Below are 22865 nucleotides of genomic sequence, written 5' to 3' on the forward strand. Positions count from 1 at the left end.
CCCCCCCCCCTCCAACCCCGTTACATTCCTACTGAGAAGCTCTCACGTTCCCGCGGCTTCAATTTCCCATAGCAACAAGGAGATTCGAAACAACGCGGCCGGATACGGCATGTCCGCCTCGAATTTTCCCGCGTTCTTTTTCGACTCGACGATTTCCGGCACCACAGGTGCTGATGCCGTTCCGCGGAACAGAATCCGTTTGAAGTTACAAACGCTTTGGATTATAATTAGTCTCCACAAAGCACTTCGAAGCGTTTGCAGCGTCAAATGGATCCAGACTGCGAGATTTGTTACGCGATTTTCAACCTTTCAACGAGGCATAAGCTCGAGAATCGCACACGCGAATCCGTTGACAACGGCTGCACTGAGAAAAATTTTTGAAAATTCATTGGTGAAATACGAAGTTTATTTCTGCGAAATAACATTTATTTTTGTGAAATAAAAGATATTTCTGTGAAGTAAACTTTGTATATCGTGCAAATAAATTTTCGAATGTATTTTCCCTCAGTGTAAGAAAACGGTACTTGAAAGTTTGCTCGCGGGATGCAAAGTTCACACTTCCGCGAAGTGAGGTCTGTATCCCACAAATAAAGATTCGAGTGTTCCTTTTCCTCAGCATACGGCACTTGTGACGCTGACTGTAAAAAGAGGTCGCAGAAAAATCGCGCTCTAGCCGGTTTGAGAGAGTTTGTGAATGACGCGAGTCGGATACATGTTCCATGTGGAAGCGACGAAGACGATCGATATACGTCGTTGCTTTATATAAAGCGCTTACGTGTCGAAGTTTCTGACGTCGAATTCATCACGCCACGGATTACTCAGCTTCGTGGAAATCCGCGTGGAAGAAGCGGACCGGTTTCGAAGGTGGAGGACATCGAGAGAGACCTGCCTACCTATCTACCTTGCTGGCTCAACCGTTAATTTATATATCTACTCATCCTACTGATCTCTACACCCATGTGTCTCGCGAGTCATCCGCGATTTCGTCTCATCTATCCACGAGTTTTATTAATGAAACGCGTTGATTTCTTCGCAAAAGATCAAAGGAATGACCGATAGTAGTCGGGTACAACGCACTCGTTTCGTTTTGCTTTACGACCCGAGACGCGAACAATAAAATTCGCGCGTCCGTTTGCTTTTATCGCCGCATCTACATATTCTCCCTGCGTTTTGGGTCGGTCTCTTTAAACGGCAGTCTCGTGTCTGCATCAAGAAAAAAAAAAGAGATTACATCGCGCGGTCGGAGGGGGTCTATTTGAACACTACTGCTGTTATCGTTTCGCGCTGCTGTCGCATTCTCGCGGAAAAACTAGCTAATCGTCGTTTGTGCTGTTTCAACGGCGAGACATTGGCACGAGAGATTTGGTCTCGTGTGTTCTCCTCGGTCGGCGTGGTCGCGGAATGTCCTCTCCGCGCGGCCTTACTCCTTTCGGAGGAGAGAGAGGCCGCAGCGTCGCGCACTACGAGGCTGAGCGAAGACGAGCCGCGATCATTCGGAGAAAAAAAGCTCGCATTATCGTATCACCACATCTGGCGAGACGAGGTGAAAAGTTCGTGAGAAATGCCGGGGAAATCAATGAGGAACTCGATACGACACGAGAGAGTCGGAGAGAAAAAGTGAGAGAGAGAGAAGAAGCGCACGGCAGCGTCTCTTACGTCACAGCCTCGTGTCGCGACGCTACGTTAAGGGGGGAAAAAAGATAAGACGGAAAAAGGTGGAAAGAGATATATATGAGGAACTCGAGATTGATAACGGAAAGCTCTACATGCCCTGACAGAAAATAAAAAGCTCTTTCAGAGACCGTGCTACACTTGAACGCACCGGAATCTAGGTTGAACCACGTTATTGACAGCGAAAGAAAAATAAGCCCCGCCCGCCTGCGCAATAGGCACGTATTATCCGCGCATGTGCATATATCCAACGAAACTCTTATCAACGCACTCGCTTGTGAATGGGCCATTGTCGGTTTGTCGTATTACGTACACACCAGGTATACGCGCTATCTCACACAGATCAAAATTTTCCACGTTCATGTCGTGCCCATTCCAAGGAGTGCGCGTTCTTCTCTCTCCGTTGTTCAACAGCCGCACGTGAGAGACTTGACGATTACCGCGTGTCGTCCGTGGAAAAAGCAACTCGTACGAGACGACGTTGACGAATCAGACCAATTGCGAGTGCCTATTGTTACGGGGGTCGGAGACGGATGGAAAATGGCGAGGATGAGCCTACCTTGAGAGTCGCGATGGGCCTGTACAGCCTCCTGGGCTGCGAGGAACACTTCGTCCGCCGTTCCTGGTGCGCCTCCGACAGACCCCACGACACCTCCCGCGTTACTTCGGTCTCCGGTAACATGCCACGCCCCAAGGCCTGCTAAAATAAGGGGCAAGTATCCTCCGATAAGTTTGATGCGGCATTGGTGTGTGAGAGAAAAAGAGAGAAAGAAAGCTGTTCTTTCCGCGACGATGTCGCGTCAAAAACGAACTGGCAACGACTATTAACAGATTGATAGTCGAGAGACGCACTAATAATTTATATATAAAAAAAAAAAAGAGATATATATATTACCATTCTAGGAATAAAGGGTGTGCTTTATTTCATAAACTCTTCAAGATGAAAACAAAAATATTAGCACAAGATGCAAGACCGACCGAGTGATTGTGTAGCGAAATACAAGGTTTCACAGTCGTAAAAGTCGCACGATGTTCCCTTATACAGTGGGAGGTGCGCTTAAAAGATACATTTATATTAACAATAACACCCTTAAATCACCCCTACACACCTTGCACGCCCTTCACACGCCTCGTTACAGCAAGCAATACCCGGCGCGTGATGTGTACGGGGATAAACCCACACACATCCGCCCCGCAGTCTTTCGTGTGCGCTCGCACACACACATACGTACACACAGGTGACATGAATTTTTTTCTCCACAATCTAAAGAGCTTATGAGTAATCTATGCATAACACTTAAGGAGCAGACAAATAATACTGACAGTTTTTCCCGACTATATTTATAGAGTTCAGTGTACTTCGTATAATCGCTCGTCGCACACGCGTTTCATTGAATTCACCGTGTCAACGACTAGTTCGGAAGTGATTCTTGCCAGAGAGTTTCGACTCGAAAGAGAGAAAGAAGGTGATTGAATTTTTCTTAACGTCGAACAGGTGCAAACGATGAAGGAATATGCCTTTGGGCAAATGTGCATGCATTCTACGAGATACGTTCGATTCAAGCAAAATGATACGATGCGAGTCAGTCTTCAATATTTCAAACAGAACCGCACCCCGAACAGGCCGTGATTTTCTAATGACCGATGACAGATGTTGTCGGTCAGACTCGAATAGAATAGAATAGTGCGTGGGACAGATTTTATAATAATCGCGGGTATACACACGCACACACTAAGTCTGTCTAGGCTGGATCAGGGGGCGAGGTTGCTGTTTCCATCTCCTTCGGACGACGTTCAATTTTTTCAAATAGAACTGCAGCGTTGAACGATTAATGCCGTACATCTCGGACGCTTGAGTGGTGCTAACTCCCTGTTGCAATATTGCCTCCAGGGACAATTTAACCGATTGTAAGCTATATTTTCTGCCCTGCTTGTTCGCCAGTGATTTAAGCAACGCGCCTAGGTCGACATCCGGGCGCGCCCGCCTTATGCTTGGCCCTTTTCTACATTCGAGGAAATGGGAAGCCCAAACGGCACCACTACCACCACCACTATTACCACCGACACTATTACCACCGCCACTATCACCACCACCACGACCACCACCACGACCCCATTTCCCTCTCGACAGAGACCGCGGTCCCGCCCCCCCACCTGCAACGAGGAAACCCAAACTAGTGTCGGCCAATTATCACACGTCCCGTTTTAACAGATAATAAACAAAACAGCGAAACGACTGACTTCACGACACCGAACTATTCATTCATTCGTTAACGTACAAAGCCCTTCCTAGGTCTACGAAAACACGACTGTCGGCCCGTTATATGTCGCGCGGCTCTCGTTCAAGAATCACTGTCCAATCGTACAGACATCAAAAGCTCCGCTTCGATCCAAATGAACGTTTGCTTTGGATCGAAGACTCGCCTACTGTCGTTGACTCTCCGCAGCGTGTGCAATTTCATAGAAAACCTCGAACTCGAGTGCTCGCCGAGTAGCCTGCGTATTCTTTACGCGTGTTTAACGACGCGCTACATTCCAAACGCGCACGTCATTAGAAGTCGTAACGTCCACTGATGCATGTTTCTACTCCGATTAATTCAACCGGCTGGTTATTCCATCGAAATTGATCAATCGTATTTGTCAATTCCGATCAACGATAAATGCTATTGATTAATTCCGATGGAATAACCAACCGATTAAGTTAACTAAAGTTCGTAGAAACGGGCACAAATGAGACAAATGAGAACCCTGCATTTCGCTACAAGAAACTAAAAGTCGTAAAAGCTCATAATAGTAAGATTGGAATTACTAAATTACCGGGATGTTGGGAGGAGTCGTGGGAAGGTCCAGCTCTGTTGTTGTCCTGCTCCATCTCGTTAAGATCGTTCATATCATCATCTAGCGTCAAGTCTTCGACGCCCTCCTCAGGCTCCTCGAGGTATTCAGACTTTGGCTCGACGAGATTATCGCTTGGCTCGGGTTTTTCAAGTGGCAGCTGCGGCACAGTACGGCACGTTAGTTATCAATGTACTGAGAGCTCTTTTCATCAAAGAGAAAACAGAAATAAACATAATAATCCGCGGTGAAGCGATAAGAGGGAATTATCTCGCACCGTTTCCACTCTGCAATGGCGATGAGAGAACAATTTAGACCAAGCAGTAGGATGGAGTACGAATTTTTCTCTACCAACGAAGCGAAAGAAACAGCATTTTTACAACAACAGTTTCTATTAGACGTTGGCACGCGACCGGTAACAAAATTAATCGCGTCGCATATTTTACCTGCAACATCTCGTCGGCGGGCTTCGTCAGCTGCGTCATCAAAGCTGACCTGCCGAGAGAGTCGGTCGGGTCTGCGTGTACTCTCTCTTCTGCCACAGGCGCAATTCCCAGCGACGGCCCACCCATTTGTTGGGGCATGTCGCTCGAATTCGAAGCATCTTGGCTCTCAGTTGTTGTGTCTTCGCCTGCGCTTCTTCTTCTAAGTTTTTTTCTTCTTCTTGGAATAGGACTTTGTGAGCCTTCCCTAAAATTGAAGGAACGGACGAATATTAGTCGTATGTTCGAATAAAGAAATTTTATTCGCGCACGAAAGCTGTACGACCGCTGTGCTTTCTTGAGAAACGCTCACCTCGAGGAGATGCCTTTAGAAACTTGCGGACTGGCCGTGTCCTCCGGTAAATCTCCCACGGAACCTTGTGCCATACTCTGCCTAGGAACTCTGTTCTTCTCTATCGTCAGACCGGAAGACGTGTGTGGAATGTCTAACGACGGTGCTGTCGGCTGTGAGACGGTTTTCTGTGGCCTGGATTCTGCCTTCCTGCCTTCACCCGTTCTGTTATCGGAAAGGCCCCTAATTTGCAAGGACTCAGCGGCTTTGAGGAGAGGTGTCAATTGGTCTTGACCAATATTTACTTCCCCCCTATACATATAATCCATCATGGCCTTAAGTTCGTTAAATGTGACATCTTTTAATATGAAGATTGGATGTTTATCATAGTGCTCGCTGAGAAGGCCCTGTAACATGAAAATACACATTCCATCTAGTAAAGCAGTCACGATAACAGAAGAAATATTTCAAATTTTCTTAAATATCTATAAACGGAAACACATGAATTTCTAGAATTTATATTCTTTGAAGAATATATTGTATTATATTCATTGTTGTATTCATACTCAAAATTGATAGAATGTACGGTGGATGTTGCCTCAACATACAAAAAATAATATCAAAATTTTATATCACGAGATGTAACTTGCATAGAAGCAAGATATGTTTCTGATCGTTCAGAGAAGTAGTATTTATGCAGTACATATCGCATGAAACTATTATTTACTTGAAAGGTAGAATTAAAATGCGAAATCTTTCCGCATCGCATAATTAGATCGCGAGGTACTATTTCTGGAACGGCAAACAAGTTGGAGCACGTTATTAATTTTCATAGGGTGACATATCCAATTCATGCAGCAGCCTTGTCGCTTTCTGCATCCCCACCCACATCAGGGTAAAATCCCAGGGCAAGTGCCCTGGAAATCAGCCATCTTGCTTTCCCTGTATTGATCAAGAGGAGCTAGGAGAGGGGCTTCAGGCTTATGCTCCCCACCCTGCTCCGCTGCACCTCATACTCTTGCCCAGGCAATGTTCAACAAGCACGGCCATCTTGTTTCAACTTAAGACCCCCCTCTCCCGCTTGCTTCCCGTCATTCCATCTCGCTCCCTTCCACAATATTTCGTATTGATCTAACCCCACAGCGCCAATAGGACAAAGAAGCAGCCGGAAAAGCTTCATGGTATAAAATTATGATTTCTTTGCATCACATCCTCCCATTACAATTCTCTCAATTTTGAGTATAATCTTTCATCAATATGTAAAGTGTTCACGTAATAAGCAGAATCACTGATCAAAAATTGAACATTGTTATGACAACAGATATAATGTAAATTTCTGCGACGAGTATATACTGTCAGATATACAATCAGTTCTACCTGATAACTTATGAAAGAGAAGTCAGACAGCAAAGAGAAATTTCATTAGATTTTGCACAAAGCAATTGTTCCTTCATCAACATGTCTAAAGTACAAAAGGAGTAATCTGAGAGTTCACAAGTGTCAAGCAGAGCGACGAACTGAGAAATCTTTTCATCTCGCTGGCAGATGTATTGTCGCGACAATACGCGTTAGAGCAATGAGAAACGACAGCGTTTCACTCACCTCGAAGTATGGACTGCACGCCGATAAAACTACCTTGTGGGCCTTAAGATACCTTCCTTCCGCTGCCAAGGTACAATCAACCAGCGTCCCGCTTTCAAGGAGTGTGTCGAAATTTTGTACGAGCGTGCTCTGGTGGTTGTTCCACCTGAGGCAGAACTGCTGGTCGTCCTCCATGGTAGTTGTCTTCGTTCCCTCGTTTCTGTACAGGCGAAGAAGCGAAAACGATGATGCGATGCGAGCCTTGTACGAGGCGGCCACGAACGCGGAACACCTCTCGCTAATGCGCTATCGATCGACCGAGCCGACGCTATCTCGTCCTCCCGCGACCGATTATTATCGCGCACATCGAGCCGGACGACGTATCCGACGCGAGAATACGCGTTTCGACTGCTCTACGTGCTACCGCCTTCTGTTCCTAACGATCTTGTCCGCGACGCGGCCCTCGCGGGAGGACGACGCAAGCGGAAGCTCCGCAACGAAGCGCCGAAGCTTCCAAAATGGCCGTGCGCTGCAAGCGCGTCGGTCGGATCGCTCTTCTGGCCTTTTCCTTTGTGCGTGTCCTCGTAACGGTAATGGACTGTCTGGTGGGGATGATGCAGGAGGACGCGCAAGCACCGCGCACGCGCAGTTGCGCCCGGCCTGCGCGCACCATTTGCGCAAGAACCGCCGCGCGGAGGCCCCTGGGACTCAGGGGCGGCTGCTGCCGCCGCCGCCGCCGCCGCCTCTGATCAACCTTCCCGACGAGAGGACAGCACCCCGATGAATTTTCAAGAAAAAATGTCGCGCGACGCGACGTAAAATTTATATCGAAATCGTACACTTGGCGGAACTTGCGCTCACGAAAACACTAACACCGAATTGCGATTGCAAATACAAAATTTAATAAATTCAGTATCCGAGGATCACAGAATGAAAAGTGCCAGAAGTATACGTACAGTCGCAGTCAAGAATATTTTGGCTAAATTTATGAACTCTCTTTCTCTCTCTCTCTCTCTCTTATCTAACACAATTATCTCATTGAATAAGACGAGGCGAGTTCGCAAATTCGCTTAAAAAATTATGGCCGACGATTGTGTTTAACGATAACGTGACATGTACAATTATTATAATTGTTAGCATCAAAAAAGCTTGTCGCCACGATAAGCACATTTGGAATTACGACGGTAGTATATCATCACGACGGATCGATACGCGCATTCCCATCGTGATGAGATCGGCGGTCCTCGCGTCGCCGCCCGAAGCGGGATAAAACCGGGACAGGTTTAACTCGATTTACGTCAGCGCAATTTGCATTAGCAAGGCACGTAATAAATACGGAAAATCGATCACGCGGCGTTGCCCGACAGGGTGGGGAACGTCGGGAACTGGACACTTATTGCAGCAGGGGGAACGGAGTCGAGGTACGCAGCCGCGAAACATCGGGAAACGTAACCGTCCAAAGAGAAAAAGAGAGGGAGGGTAGGGAATAGAGACAGAGAGAAAAAAAAGAAAGAGAGAAGAGAAAGATAAAAGAGGAGTGAGACAGAAGAGAAGGGAAGAGGGATAGAGAGAAAGAAGAGATATACAGAAAACCATTCCTCTCTTGCAGCCTACGCACGATTGCGTAATCTATTTATATTGTTATCTCGCGCGAGAACGCGAGTTACGTCATGCGGCGCCGTGCGACAGCATGTGTGTGCACGAAAACGAAAACAAATTGTTGACAGATAATTTTTCCGATCGTATTAGACGCGTGCATACTTGTCCGCGCGAGTGTGCGAGAGCAGATAGGGACGATATGAGAAAAAGAGGGGAAAAAAGATTGGAAGGGGGGTAGAGAACGCGCGACGACGCTAGGCTCTTCTCGCCCCGCGCCGTCCCTGGAAACCGCAAAAACGGAGCACAAGACGTGGATCGCAATATGGCGGTTCGCGAGGTCGCGCCCGGACAAAATGGCGACGGGTGAAAAGCTCGCAAGGGAAAACCGTGGCGATCGATGTTCCCGACCAGAGTGCGCGCGCGCGCGCGCGCTCCACACAAGTCGACCGAATTCCCCGCGCTGATGCGTCGCGTCTGGACAATGGCACTGAAATCGCAAACGGCCGCCACTACACGCGGGAAATTCGCGCTTTTTGCATCGGTGGCGACAGCGACGAGAACCGCAACGTTTTCTGCCGGAGGTAGTGCGTCGCGCAAACAACACAGACCCGCCCGACCACACCGCCCGCATACCACGCGCGTTACTTTTTCCCGAGACACGTTCCGTCCGTTATATCCATTCGTAGTGCACGTGTACGGTTAATTACGTAAAGCTCACTCACCCAGTAAGGAGATATAAAACAATCTAATATCACAGCAATGGAGTTGGTGAAAAACGATAAGACGGCGTGGAGCGTCCCCAGGCCCGGTGTGCGCCTCGAGCGCTGTCCTTTTCAACAATGGCGTAACGCAACGCCTTCTGGTTCAAGCGGCGCGGACGGCCGTTAGGCGGCGCGCATGATCCGCGCAAGAGAACGCTCGCGAAACGAACGAGATGGAAAAAACAGGAAAGCGCCGCGCCGCGTCGCGTCGCGCCGCGCCGCGCATGCGCACCACACGGAAATTCACGACTGCGACGTGATTGAGAATAGCCCTGACGACGCTCGAAGAGCCGCGCGCGCGCGAGAAAGAGAGAATGAAGGAGAGAAGGAGAGAGAGAGAGGAGAGAGAGAGAGAGAGACGCGTACGCGATTTCCAATCCCGACATTTCGTCATAGCGACTTCTCTCATCCAATTCCATCTCGTGAGCAATGTAATTCAAACTTTAAACGGCGGTCAAAGATGTTTTCACTATTAGAGTGTAAGGGTGTGGACTGAAAGATTGTTCGTAATTTTCCCAGTGAGTTCGTAAACTTTATCTTGTCCAATGAGAACATTCTTTCCTTGAAAAACAGATTTCCCATTGAACGAAAAACGAAAGATTTCTAAACTCCCTTCAAAAAATATAGTTTTTTTATTTGTGATTACATATTTGTATTTTCTTTGGAGGTTAAACGAAAATATTTTCATCAGTGGAATATTCAGTTGTGGACTGAAAGGTTGTTTATAATTTGTCCGGCGAGTTTTCGTAAACTTATTTAAAGTATTTTCCATAGAAAAAACGAATTTCTTATTGGACGAGACGTAGAATTCACAATCTTCTCGAAAAGCACGAGCGATCTCTTGTTCATGATTATACACACGTATTTCTCCTTCCAAATTATCGTAGAATTAGAAAACTTGATTTAATCTAATTAAATCAAGATTAACGTTGCGATTTGAAAATTGTTTTACTGAACGACTAGTAACTGAAATTAGATAAGACAGATTGAAAAAAATATACTTTAAAGCCGACTCGTTTACACGCTTTTATCTAGACTTGCTATTTCGTAGATAGCTTTCTCCATTCACTTCTTTCAGGAAGAACCATCGTGAATTTACTAAAAATTTACGATATATAATTTCTTTAAATATCTCAATTTACATTTCATTTCCACATTAATTACTTTTAAAATCGTGACGCGTAATGTTTGGAAAAATTAATGTCTGCAACAAGATGTTTTACTGACTGTCTAGTTCTACCGGCAATCACAGCATTTCGACTCGATGTACCCGCTGCGACGGTGTGAATCTATTTTATCGACGTTTTCTTTTTTATTTCTTATCACATCTTGTGCACTCAGTTATTCTGATAGAGATAGAGTTGATATCGAACACATTCCGGTCGTTCACTGTGATGCAGTAAAAGGCCCTTAACCGTGGCGGTAAAACAGTAATAAAAACTACCGATGTTACCGACCAAGGACTACGAGTTCTTTTGTGCTCGGTTTACTACCCGCAACCTTTCAACGTAATTTCTAAAACGCACACTGCCGCCGCGCTCGTAACGCAACCGATAATCAAAACAAACAATTACGCGTGAACAGTCCTGTCGTTTTACAGCGCGAGAAGGCGTTCCGCGGCCGCCGATCGTCTCGACACCGGGAAATTTCGCGCGGAATAATCATGGCGGAGGCTCTCCCGTTTTTCGTGAAGCGCATTATGGCCCCAACCAGTTATGGCTGACTACGGTTTCCCGAATCTCTCGGCGTTTCACGCGCGACCTCGATCGCCTCTCTATCTTTAGCGATCGACTATCAGATGAAACGCAAGTGGTCATCTGCAGTACGCAGAGTAAGCTTGGCGTAAAAGTTGGAATAATAAAAAAGAATTATCTATTTCGCTTATGCCTACACTCTAACTTCCTCACATCGGAATTATTTTTTCCGCTTCAGAAAAATACTTCTAAGAAGTATGAACGGTGTAAGAGAGATAGAGTAGTATAGGCGTAAAAGCAAAATAAATTTTTTATTTCTTACACCAAGCTTACTCCGTATATATATTGTACACGACCATTAAGAAATAAAAATAATTTATTTCGCTTACGTCTATACTTCAACTCCCTTACGTCGAGAAAATCTCTGTCAAATAAATACTTCCGGTGTTAGGGAGTTAAAGTTTAGACGTATATATAGGTGAAATAAATTAGTTTCATTTTTTACTCCTATTCTTAGGCTTGGTCTACATGTAGAGTAAGCTGTAAGGATTGGCCAATCATAGTTAATTATTACAAGAATAATCGGCTATATATATAATAATTGGCCAATTCTTACTGTTCACTCCACATACTGTAGACAAGTCTTAAGACCCGTTCTTTTCCGCCCAGTGCGCATTTATGGAACTTGAGAAGAAACAGGTATATACAGTCGAGACTCTTGGTGCGGAGAAGATAAGCAGAAGAGCACCAACGCGCGAGAGCTGATGCGCGAGGATCACGGCGGAAAAGAATAGGCCAAGAGTGCCGAGCGAACAGACACGCTACAACGCGGACGGCACACGAAAGTTAGGCTCGACACACAACGCAAGATACCAGCAGGTCTCGCGAATGACCGCGATAATCGCGCACGCGATAGCGCGAATTGGTTATGTAATAAAATCGATTAATTTCCTCGCCGCCGACGGCACGACTCGGCGAGCCGAATGTCGCGCGCTACGAGCTTTGTTCTGTCGGGATTTGCACACAATAGCGCGTTCGCACTGCACAATTCGCACGGTCGAAGCGCAACTCGCGCGGCTCTGCCTTCGCAGATCGTCGGCCGTATTACCGCTGCTTGTCAACTCGATTATCATTCGCGCACAAAAAAGTGCATGTTCGCGCTCTGGCGTGAATTCGCACGGAGAATGCTGTTTCCGCTACTTTGCGCCGCGCGATTAAGCATACGAACGTGCGATCGTGGCACTTGGAAATGCCGCAGAAGACGAACATCATTTTCTTATTAGACAATAACCCGTTTGAAGTGCAACAACCTCTGCCTGTCGTCTATCCCTCTCTCTCTCTCTCTCTCTCTCTCTCTCTCTCCTCTCCCTCGAGGAGACAAGCAGTAGTCTTCAATCTGCACGAATTTCGTGTGGCAGTCCGGAAGAAATGTAGCGAGCGATTTCGTCGAGAACGCGAGTCTGCTGAAAAATTCGCATGAACAAGCGCCGCGTCGTCGTGGACGACGTCATAAACCGGCTCAGACTCCACGAGCCGATACGCGTTGCCGTAATGGCCGACATCGTGCTCACGGGCGAGACACAAAATGGCGAAAAGCCCCGAAAAAGCCGCCGGAAAATCCGTCCACGCCGGCAAATGCGACTTCTCACAATGGAAACACGCGATCTTCGTGACACGTCGAAACGACGACGTCGACGTCGTCGAGAACGAAGACGCGCGCGCGAGAGAGAGAGAGACGGACATAGCGAGAACACAGTATGGCGCAAACGACCTGATTTTCCCCGAACTTTCCACGGCGTTCCGTAGCGTCATACGCGGCCACGAGGCACGGCGGCGAGGAGTATCGCAATCAGACGAGAAATGTGTGTTGCTACTCACCTATATTGGCACAGTCTAAATATCACAGGAGGACGAGCTTGGTAAAACTACGCGCCGGGTCCTCAGCGTGCACTATCCGAGCGTCATGGGTCCTTTTTACACAATGGCCGTCCGCCGCTACGCGCTTAGTCGATCGATCAGTTTCTGCGAGCGGGTAACCGCGACCCGACGTACGTCTCCTCACCCCGTCGCGGCCAGACGCGGCGCAGTACACGCTAACGCGACTTCTGCGCATCGAACGCCGTCACGGTGGGGACGGAGAGAACGGACGAGACGCACACTACCGGCGCGGAACCACCGACGCCCCGGGAATACGTCGTGAGTACATTTTTCTCTTTTACGGGACCAAAATGTGTGTGAGGAAAAAACTGCCAGGCGCTCTAACAATTTTTCTCGATACGCAGAAGGCGGTTTGGACATTAGTATTTATTTATTTAATTGATTAACGGGAGGACCTCTGTTGACATTAAGAAGAAAAGATGAATATTTTTAAAATCACGCGATACATAGCAATAACTTATATCGTTGATAATTTGGAAAGTCTACATAAAGTCTGTATGTAAACAAGCACGAAAACTGATCCAAGCGCTGAAGAGAAATATAAACATAGTTAGAGAGAACATTACGTGATCAAACACGCAAATAACAATATATATACTTTGAATATTTGTTGTTTACTCTTCCTAATTCTTACAAAAAGGAGTTGTGACTACTTGTGAGATACTTGGGAACTTATTTAAAAAATAAAATAAAATATTGAAATATAAAGTTTATTTCTGCGAAATAAAATTTACTTCTATAAATAAACCTTGTATCTGACAAATAAATTTTTAAGTACTTTTTTCTCAATATAACATAAATAACGGGATAAGTAATAATATAAATAAGATATGTAATAACATAAATAAGATAATTACAAATGGATAAGTATAGATAAATAAAAATATAAATAGATAAGTAATAATATAAATAAGATATGTATAAACTTCTTACATTAGAAATATTAAATCCTTAAATAATCTAGAACATTTGTTTTACTTTTATGTATAGCTATTATACTTGCAAATAAAAAAACAACTTTTTAAATCTTTTAGAGCTAATTTTTCTAATCTCTCGATAAGCTAACAGTTAAATCATACATGTGTCTGTCTAATTTGAAGATCTTAAGCCTTTTGATATATTCATGGAAAATTGTACACTTATAGCTAAACAGATTGTCTGTAACTTTTGAAATGTGTTTGTGAATTGCCCGTCTTGTTCATACAATAAGAGAATTCTTCCCATTGGACAAGACGGAGAATAAAACTATTTGTACGGTCGCGGATAAAGGGGTCTGTAATTTTTGAAGTCAATTCGTAAAATCCAATGGAAGAATTCGTTTTCAAATGGGAGAATATTTCTATGGGACAAGACTGATGAGCTTACAAATCCACTCCAAAAATTATAGACAATTCTTTCCTCCACGATTGTATATGATTGTGGATAGAAAAGTTGTCCATTATTTTTGAAGTTAATGAAAATTTATTTTTCACCAGCAAAAAATTATTCCTATTGGATAAGACAGAGAATTCACTAATTCAACTAAAAAATTACAGTTGAACAATCCTTCTACTCACATAAATAGCTTTGCTCGTAAACTCTTTGTTGAATCATGCGTAGCTGTGTGTGAATGTATATGTGTGTATGTGTGTGTATGTATGCGCGCGCGCGTGCGAATGCACGCTGTGTGAACCACACAACGATTAGAAAAATATACCTACTGTAATTATATAGACAGGTTCACAGAACTAGGACGTGTTGCGTCTTTCTTCCGGAACAATATGAGTCAAAGCATTGTGAGAATCGAGACAATAAAATATCCAGAAGATAACAAAATCAATTTTTATGAGGAACACATGAATATCCTACTGTATCACCGTTCGTAAATTAGAAATCAAGTCACTGTTGTGATTTTTGTTCAAGAAATATTCCAGTTCTTCCACGATAAATCCAACTCTCAGTTAAATTTCTACAGAACAACAAGAACCATAGCATGTCTGGAATGACGTATGGTGCTTTAGCAATGATATTTTCAAAATTACCCGTTTCCGATTATACGCATAAACTATCATCATACCTCCTAAGATTTACTGATAGTAAACGTCAATATATGCAAAGTAAAAAATTCGAATTCGACAGGAACCGAATCTATATTTACAATACACAAATTATCATAAAATTTTCTGATATGCTAACGGTGAATGTGAATGTGCGCAAAGTCGAATTCGAGCTCGCAAGAATTGAATCCTGTATTCGCAAGAATATCCAAGTGGTCCGAAAGTCGAACGCGGATTCGCCTTTCCCAGCTCTCGCCGAGAGACGGCCCTGGTTACGGCCCTGGCGCTCGACCGTCTACCGTCACGGTATTGGCCGACTAGTGGGGATAGCACGGACGCGCAGCAGGGGTAAAAAGCCAGGTTTCCGTTCTAGGGCGCGTTCGCGGCGGAGCGCAGCCGGCGGGAGAGGCGAAAGGCGACGCGCGGGAGAAGTGGAAAGCCGGGAAGAGAGAGCCGACGAAGGGAAGAATCGGGGTCCACAACAAAATCGCTTAATCGCTTTGCGCCACCGTCCGCAACGGAGCACGGCCAGTCCGCCGCCATCGCGCAGTGCCCCCTAGTGTGCATGCATGTCCCTCGTTCTCTCCTTCCTTCTCGTTCTCTCTCTTTCTCTCCTCTCTGCCCCTTTCTTCCTCGCCCGGCTCGTTCGCGCTCCTCGTCTCTTTCTCTCCTTCTCCTTCTCCCGCTCCCTTTCCCTCTCCCTTCCTCTTCTTCGCGATCTCTCCCGCTGTCTCTGTCTCCCCGTGATTCGCTATGCCACTTCGGTCCGCGACGTTTTCACGGGCAATCCGTGAGTGACAGCTGCCAGTGGCCCAACGCGGTGCGTACGTGCGTGCGTGCCTCCCGCGGCAACTGACACGACCAGATACCGGCCGGTGCGTGCGTGCGTGCGTGCGTGCGGGCGTGCGTCGTCGTCGTGCGTGCGTGCGTGCGTGATTGCCCCCGCGTGCGTGCGTACGTGCGTGCGTGCGTCCGTTATCGTCATCATCATCGCCAATAACGCGAATAACACTCGACGATACCGTCCGCTCTCTCTCTCGCGTACTACTCGCGAAGACCCCGTGTGTTTATTATCTGATACAGCGAGAAAGTGCGTGTCCACAACCCTCTGGAAGACCTTGGAGCGAGGAGCTGTCGATTTACCCGCGCGGATCGCCGCTTTTTTTGGCACGACCACGCTATCGCCTGCTGCTGCTGTTGCGTTTTGATTTGTGAGTCAGGTCATGGTAAGGTGAGTACTATGTCACGATCATGCGTGAATTTCCGCGTCCAGTTGTTGTTATCGTTCTTGACAGCGCCATTCGTATCCGGCATCGCGCGCTTTAACGAGACAGGTTTATTCCCGCGCGCGCGCGTGGTTTTCCGTAACATTGCCACGCGTCCTTTTTTTTGCCTCAAGTTTCGAAATTTCATCGTCCACTCTGATGCCGCTCGAGACGATTATTACGGTTCTCGATATTAGTATGAATGTAAACTGCGGATACTGCGAGGACTGGCGTGCTGGAAGTGCGCGGCCACAAGGCGCGATTTTTTTTCTTTCGATTATCAGCCAAGCGGCCACGTGCTTCTTGGACGCTTCGCCAGTCAATGAAGAGATTGCGACAGCACTTGGCGTCGCGATTCGTACGTGAAATCGTACGTATAGTCGCCTGCAGAACGGTTTACACACAATGAAGTTAGGAGCTCACCGAACTATCAAAATTGAAAGTCGTCAGTGCGACGGGCTTTCACAGTAATAATATAATTAATTATATGATCGACGCGAATAATGACAATAAATAATATAATTATACTGTCCGTCGGTAATCACTCTCAATTTTGATAGTTGGTGAAATCCCAATTTCATTATGTCCAAATCGTTTTGCGTTTCAGCTAAAAACTAGTATTGATGCATTTTAGTTATTAATTAACAGTTATCGCTTTGTCAGAAGTTTCACCTACTTTCATTTGCTTCCGATTTAATGCAGAAAGACATTGTTGACAATTGTCAAACTTCAAGATCAATAAGATTCTAAATACATGGTAATACAAATCGTCTCGTTCCCATCGCGATCCGCTTGAAATTTAATCTATTCCGTCGAAGAAACAAGTAGAATCACGAGAGAAAGTCACACATTTGCAAAACGGAACATACTTACGGGACGCGCAAGAACTTGAAATGGTACAGCGAGATTATTAAAGGTTGCACAGGGGATTTCCTCGATGAGTTTCGATACGCATCCTCTGTACCCAATAAGAGAAAATGTATCTCCTCTGAAAATTACTAAAAAACAAATTCTCCTATCGGATATGGGAAGCGCTGTGGAACTTGTCGAGGAGAAGTGTTGTATTTTTTAATCATCTGACTATGGCGTCGAGTGAAATTCTCGGGGAATTGCGAGCGTCGTAACGAATCGATCGCAATCGATTCAATTCGCGAGGCAATGTTTAACGCACTCGTGGTGCGGCGCGACGATAAGCGAGAAGTTGTGGACGGATTACTGGCGGCGACGAGAGCTCGTCCGACGATTTTCCTCGTTTTCCTTTCGAGACGAGGCCGCATTTGTTTTGACATGAGGATGCTACGCGACGACGGTAAGGCACAGGTGGACAGATGCGTAAGTGTACGTAGAACTCTTGCACGCGTGACACGACCGATCATTCGCGCTCGTGTAAAGTAGTTGTATCATAACAACTCGATGAAATTTGCATTACACGTACATGGAAATACTGTCTAACTTTTCGTGCAATTGGAAAAGGATTGACCATACGAGAACAGAGATATTTGCCACTAAGTTAACATCTTTTACACATGTTCTTTGAGATTAACATGTAAATTTTAACATCTACTTTTCACATCTTTCAAACTGCACGTGAGATTTTGATGAAAAACTTCTAAAAACTAATATTCTGATGTTATACACAAATTTCAGAATTTTTGACCACTTTTATCTTTATTGTGGAAGCCGCAGCGATAAAAAGTTCATACTTTTAACAATACAAAAACTATATATTTTTTTTTATATAAACATTTATTTATATATATGTGTATAAAAGAATAATATTTTCATATTTGTACGATGCAAGAAAAAAATATCTAAGAAGAAAAATATTCATTCGGTGGGTGTACTAATAAAATACTTAAATTTAAATTATTTTATTTAATTGGAATAAACAACAATTTTCATGAAAAGCTAAAGTTTAAAGAAAATGTATAGTTTCTTATTTGAAAATTATTTCATATTAGTATAAATACACCGAATAAATATCTTTTTACTTTTTAAATATTTTTTCTCTCAGTGTAATATCGGTTATGTATATTTAGTTCAATTTCGCGCACGTTTCAACTTAATATTTATTATTTATACCGAAAAAAAAAATACTTGAAAATTTACTTGTGGAATATAAAAATAAAAATTTGCAATATATTTCATAAATACAATACCAGTAAGTTTTTAAGTATTTTCTTCTGAGTGCATAGGTAATAAAATAAATATATAAAAACGTAATTTCGTTCGATAAATAGTAAATTGTGTACACTGAGAGAGAAAATATCTGAAAAAAAGCAAATATTTCTTTGGTACTAATAACACATATTTACTTAAATCTAAATTATTTTATTCAAATAGAATAAAGACAATTTTTGTGATAAGCTAAGGTTTCCTTAGCCCTTGTTCACAACCTTGCTTTAACACATAAGTCGTAAGAAATTGACCAACTATGATTAATTTTCAGAAGAATAATCGACTGTGGTTGGTCAATTTCTTACGGCTTACGTCTTAAAGCAAGATTGTGGACAAGGGTTTAAGGGGATGCTGAAGCTGAAAACTTTACCAACAGAACACTGACATTTTTCTGCAAAGTTTACGTCGTGTTGGTTACACAGAATTACAAATGTTTTTACGCAATGAAAGTACGTACAAAAATAAATAGGAGCATTGCTCGATATATGACGAAAACGAACAAAAATTTTTAATGTAAAATCTCAAGCTGTCAGTGTAATATTTGCCTAATCCAAAAGTTCCTCAGCTTGTATATATTGAAAGTATGGATGCTCCAAACAGAAAAATTCTGAAGAACATTGCTCTACCTTCGCATATGCATTTGGAAGCTTAAAAATATCGAAAAAGTTTGCAGAATGATTCCCACACACATATATGATTAGATTTTTCGTTCAATATGGTAAAACAAAGTAACACACATTCATGTAAGTTCTGTATATACAAGAAATACAAAAAGGATAGCGTAATTATGTTAATGACGATCGTCTCTACATTATCGACACTCTTCGAGTTCGTCATCGACTCCAGCATCCCCTTTAAAGGGATTTAAGAAAAATGTACTTTCTTATTTAGAAAATATTTATTGATGCTCGTCGGACACTCTCTCGGCGTACGAGCGGATCTCTTGGCGCGCCGCCGAAAATTCGTCGGCGATGCGACCGCCTTGAAACGGCTTGTCGCGCGAACGAGGCCGGGGAATTAAAAAGCCGCGGCACACGGTAGCAGCGCGCGCGCGCGCGCGCCTCCGTACACCACGCGGTTTTCGTCCGTTCGCGCCGCGTGCACGCTCTCGAAACCGCCGTGTCACCCATTACGGTAGGTCACGTGCGCGCGATACCGTCCAATAATCGGCGATTACGAATGCGCGGGACGCGCACGGATGTAAATGGCGGCCGGGTGTGAGAGAGTTTACGCGCCGTTAGCGCTTCCCGGCTACCTGTCGCGACACGGACGCGGCGGCGGGCTTTGGTTGAGCTCGCCTGTATCTCGTTTCCGTGGAGAAGCGCCGGCGGCGACGACAAATCCGGAGGATCGTCCAGCGATCAGGGTGTCGAGAATAGACTCGAGTGATATCGCAAATTGTAAGGTTAGCTTCTCTCTCTGTCCGTACGTGATAATCGAATTAATGTCAATAACGATGATAGGTCACGATGAAAATACCTTGGAAGCAAAGCAATCGCGAAATTCACTGCTGCGTACAAACATACACATACACACATATACTTGTGTGTATAATTATTCCCTCATTTGAGACCAAACGGATAACTGTGAAAATCCACCTACAATAGAATTGGCAGAAGGCAGTAAGACGCAAACAGTAAGCAAATTGACCAACCACAATCGATTATTATAAGAATAATCTCCCAATTGGCAATTCTACCGCAGGCGACTCTTGAGGAAAAATGGTAGTCTGAAGGGTATCTGCAAGAGTATTGTCACTTTTGTATTTCTTTATGACCGAGAAACTTCTTCCAAGTGTTGACACTCGATTTAAAGATCGAGGAGTTAACTATCTCACTTGCTCGTTTAATCAATTAAGCGCTAAAGGTTAATGGCTCGAAGATCAACATTTCTGAATGTCGAGCATCGCGATTCAGCAGAACGCACAGAGGCTCTCTTCGCCCGTGTTAATACGACAGACTGACTTTGGCGACGATATCGGGAATGTATCGATTTTGCGACGCGGATCAATAGGTTTCCGATGCATATATCTCGTACGTTCACGTTTCGCCCGTATGCAGCGGGGCTCCGTATTGTTGACGAGATCGCCGTGGTCGTGTTTCCCTGTCCGATCAGCGCACGTTGCATCGCGTGTCGATCGCCGTGCGTGACACGGCCGACGAAAGGTTCCCCGAGCACTCGTCCATCGCGTACGCGTGCGGTAAATGGGTTTATCGGTAATTAAATGATCGTCAGGCACGAGAAAATCGCAGATGATTGATAATGACCGATCGGCCAAGTTTCGCAGTTGTATATCTCGCACGGCTACGCGCCTTCTCCTCTCCCCTTTATTTCTCCTCTCGATTGACGAATTTTGTCACGTCGCTCGGTAACAACTTGGAGCGAGGGTTCATTGCTGCATGAAATTTGCTGCTGCTCGTCTCCCCCCTCGTCTGCATTTCTCCGCAAAACTTGGCCAAGATTTTAAGTCTTTTCCACGAACTGGCGAGAACAATTATCGATACACTTTAGTGATTGACACTTCGGAGGAACGGGGTTTTTTCTTGCACAATCAACGTCATTTGTTCACGGTCTTAGTTGTGAATTTCCCCTTTTTCTTTGGGATTATAGAGTGCACAGGCAAAAAGTTCCATTTCAGTGCTGATCGCAAGAAAGGCTAAGTTTTTATAGGGAGCTACAAGGATGTCAATAATGAGATGTTTCACTTTATAAAATCGATAATGTACCAACATAATGCAATCCAAAATACATTCCTTTCTAGTTTAATTTTTCTAAGTTACGTTGCATCCAAGCAAGGTAACTGTTATAATAATAAGTTGAGAAAGAAAGAGAGAGAGAGAAAGATATAAATATAATTTACACAGAGCTGGAAATTTTCAAAGAGACGCGTTTTAATTGCAAACAGAAGCATTGAGGCTGCAGATAGTGAAAGAGCATGTACAAAGTGATGCCTCTTGTATGATATTATCAAATTGAAGCAGTTGCGAGCAGACGCAAGCACGATGCAGTACACAGATACAAACATACATACATATATACGCACGCACACCTATAGCATTTACAGGGTTAATTCCAATCTCTCGTCCTGTACGACGAATACTTTGTGCATCCCGAGATTTTCTCCGCGCGCGCACCAAGCAACGGTTCGCCTATACATCGCGCTCGCGCGCCGTCGATGATAAAGAGAAATGCTGCCTAGAAAGCAGGTCTTGGTTGAATCTAGGCCACCCTGATGATGGCGCGTGCACATTCTCCACAATTTTACTGTTCCTTCTCTCAGCCCTGTCTCGCGTTCGTTCCACGCCGTTCAATAGAACAACACCTTTTCTCTCTTCTGTCTCTTTCTCTCTCTCCCTCCCTCTCCCCCTACTCTCTTTTTTCCTCTCCCCCTCTCTCTCCCTCGTATCTTCTAGCTTTGGCTTCCATCCGCCTCACGCCTCCGTCTTTCTATCTCTCTGCCTTTCTCCTCAACCTCTCTCCGCGTACGTCTCTTCTTCTCTTCCATCGATCGCCTCCTTCTCTCTTCCTGCCCCTTTTTTCCCCACTCGGCGCGATTCAAGGATCGAGTTCCGGAGGACGACCAGATGCGGAATCGGCGAGAAAAAAGAGGGGTGGGGGAGAGCGCGTGAGGATCGCGGGTACCGTAATGCCTGCGACGGGATTTACAAATTGTAAAAGCGAGAACGAGACCCGCGCCGCGTGCGCACGAGCTGTCTCAATAGCGCGCTCGTCCGTAACTACGTTTGTGAAATAAATGTCGCGGTGGCGCGCGACCGGTGGGCGTATTATGGCACGATGTTTGACTTCTCTCGCGACGCGATATAAGGATCTCATATGCTCGCGAATTAATGGACTAGGCTCTACGCGCAAAAGGCGAATCCGTTCTTACCGTATGCGTTCGTCTGTATCTCGACTTTCGATAGATCGTTTACGATAAGAAAATTATTTGATTCATGTAGATCTGTTGATGAACAGCACAAGGAGAAAGAGCTGGAAATTTCGAAGCGCAGCAATTTCACTTGTATACAGAGGGAAAGACTGAAGAGAATAACATAAACGTGGCATAAACTTGCGAGCAATATGACGTCATTGCACAGCGCGTACCCTTCTTCTCTTTCTGCTTCTTTTTTACGTCGTCTTCTTAGTTCCTTCTCACTCTTCCATTCCTCTCTATTTCTCCTTCCTCTTTTTCCCTCCATCATTCTTTCTTCTCGTCCCGATACCTCTCCTCGCCATACAGAGGATCTACGCGTCTGCTAGTTTCGCTTCTCGTCGTCTCATTTAAATACAACCATCAATATTTACGTGCGCCAGCATCATTAAATCAAAGATGCTTTATATTTCAATCTCCAAAGCGTGACGACATATTCCTCTCGCGTTTTCGTCCGAAATTTAGCAAGCCCGTCTGGTCTCCGTTCGTTGCTGTTCTTTCGAAGAGAGGAAGGGAGATAGAGAGAGAGAGAGAGAGAGAGAGAGAGAGAGAGAGAGAGAGAGAGAGAGAGAGAGAGAGAGAGAGAGAGAGAGAGAGAGAGA

General features: G+C 44.9%; 2 protein-coding genes across 9 annotated transcripts in view; one reads left to right on the forward strand and one right to left on the reverse strand.

Moving 5' to 3' along the window:
- LOC116840265 (longitudinals lacking protein-like) overlaps positions 1 to 12961 on the reverse strand; it is a 221994-nt gene extending 209033 nt beyond the window's left edge. For 6 of the 8 annotated variants that reach the window (XM_032806771.1, XM_032806773.1, XM_032806772.1 and 3 more), the window contains exons 1-6: positions 12794 to 12961; positions 6883 to 7081; positions 5302 to 5687; positions 4953 to 5196; positions 4489 to 4666; positions 2231 to 2371 (exon numbers count right to left, since the gene is read on the reverse strand). In XM_032806771.1, the coding sequence (XP_032662662.1) occupies positions 2231 to 2371; positions 4489 to 4666; positions 4953 to 5196; positions 5302 to 5687; positions 6883 to 7056 (1123 nt within the window). In that variant the 5' untranslated portion in view covers positions 7057 to 7081; positions 12794 to 12961. Of the gene's footprint in view, positions 1 to 2230; positions 2372 to 4488; positions 4667 to 4952; positions 5197 to 5301; positions 5688 to 6882; positions 7082 to 9182; positions 9351 to 12793 lie in introns of those variants that run through there. The other 2 variants (XM_032806770.1, XM_032806777.1) reach the window with 2 other exon arrangements.
- A 2329-nt stretch (positions 12962 to 15290) lies between these two features.
- Positions 15291 to 22865, forward strand: part of LOC116840266 (ras guanine nucleotide exchange factor E) — an 82925-nt gene continuing 75350 nt past the window's right edge. The window contains exon 1 of the mRNA XM_032806779.1: positions 15291 to 16120. Coding sequence (XP_032662670.1) covers positions 16113 to 16120 — 8 coding nt within the window. The 5' untranslated portion in view covers positions 15291 to 16112. The remainder of the gene's footprint in view (positions 16121 to 22865) is intronic.

The sequence above is a fragment of the Odontomachus brunneus genome, unplaced genomic scaffold (assembly GCF_010583005.1).
Source record: "Odontomachus brunneus isolate Ranch 3 - 2012 unplaced genomic scaffold, Obru_v1 Obru_scaffold_009, whole genome shotgun sequence".
In the NCBI taxonomy this organism is placed as follows: Eukaryota; Metazoa; Arthropoda; class Insecta; order Hymenoptera; family Formicidae; genus Odontomachus; species Odontomachus brunneus.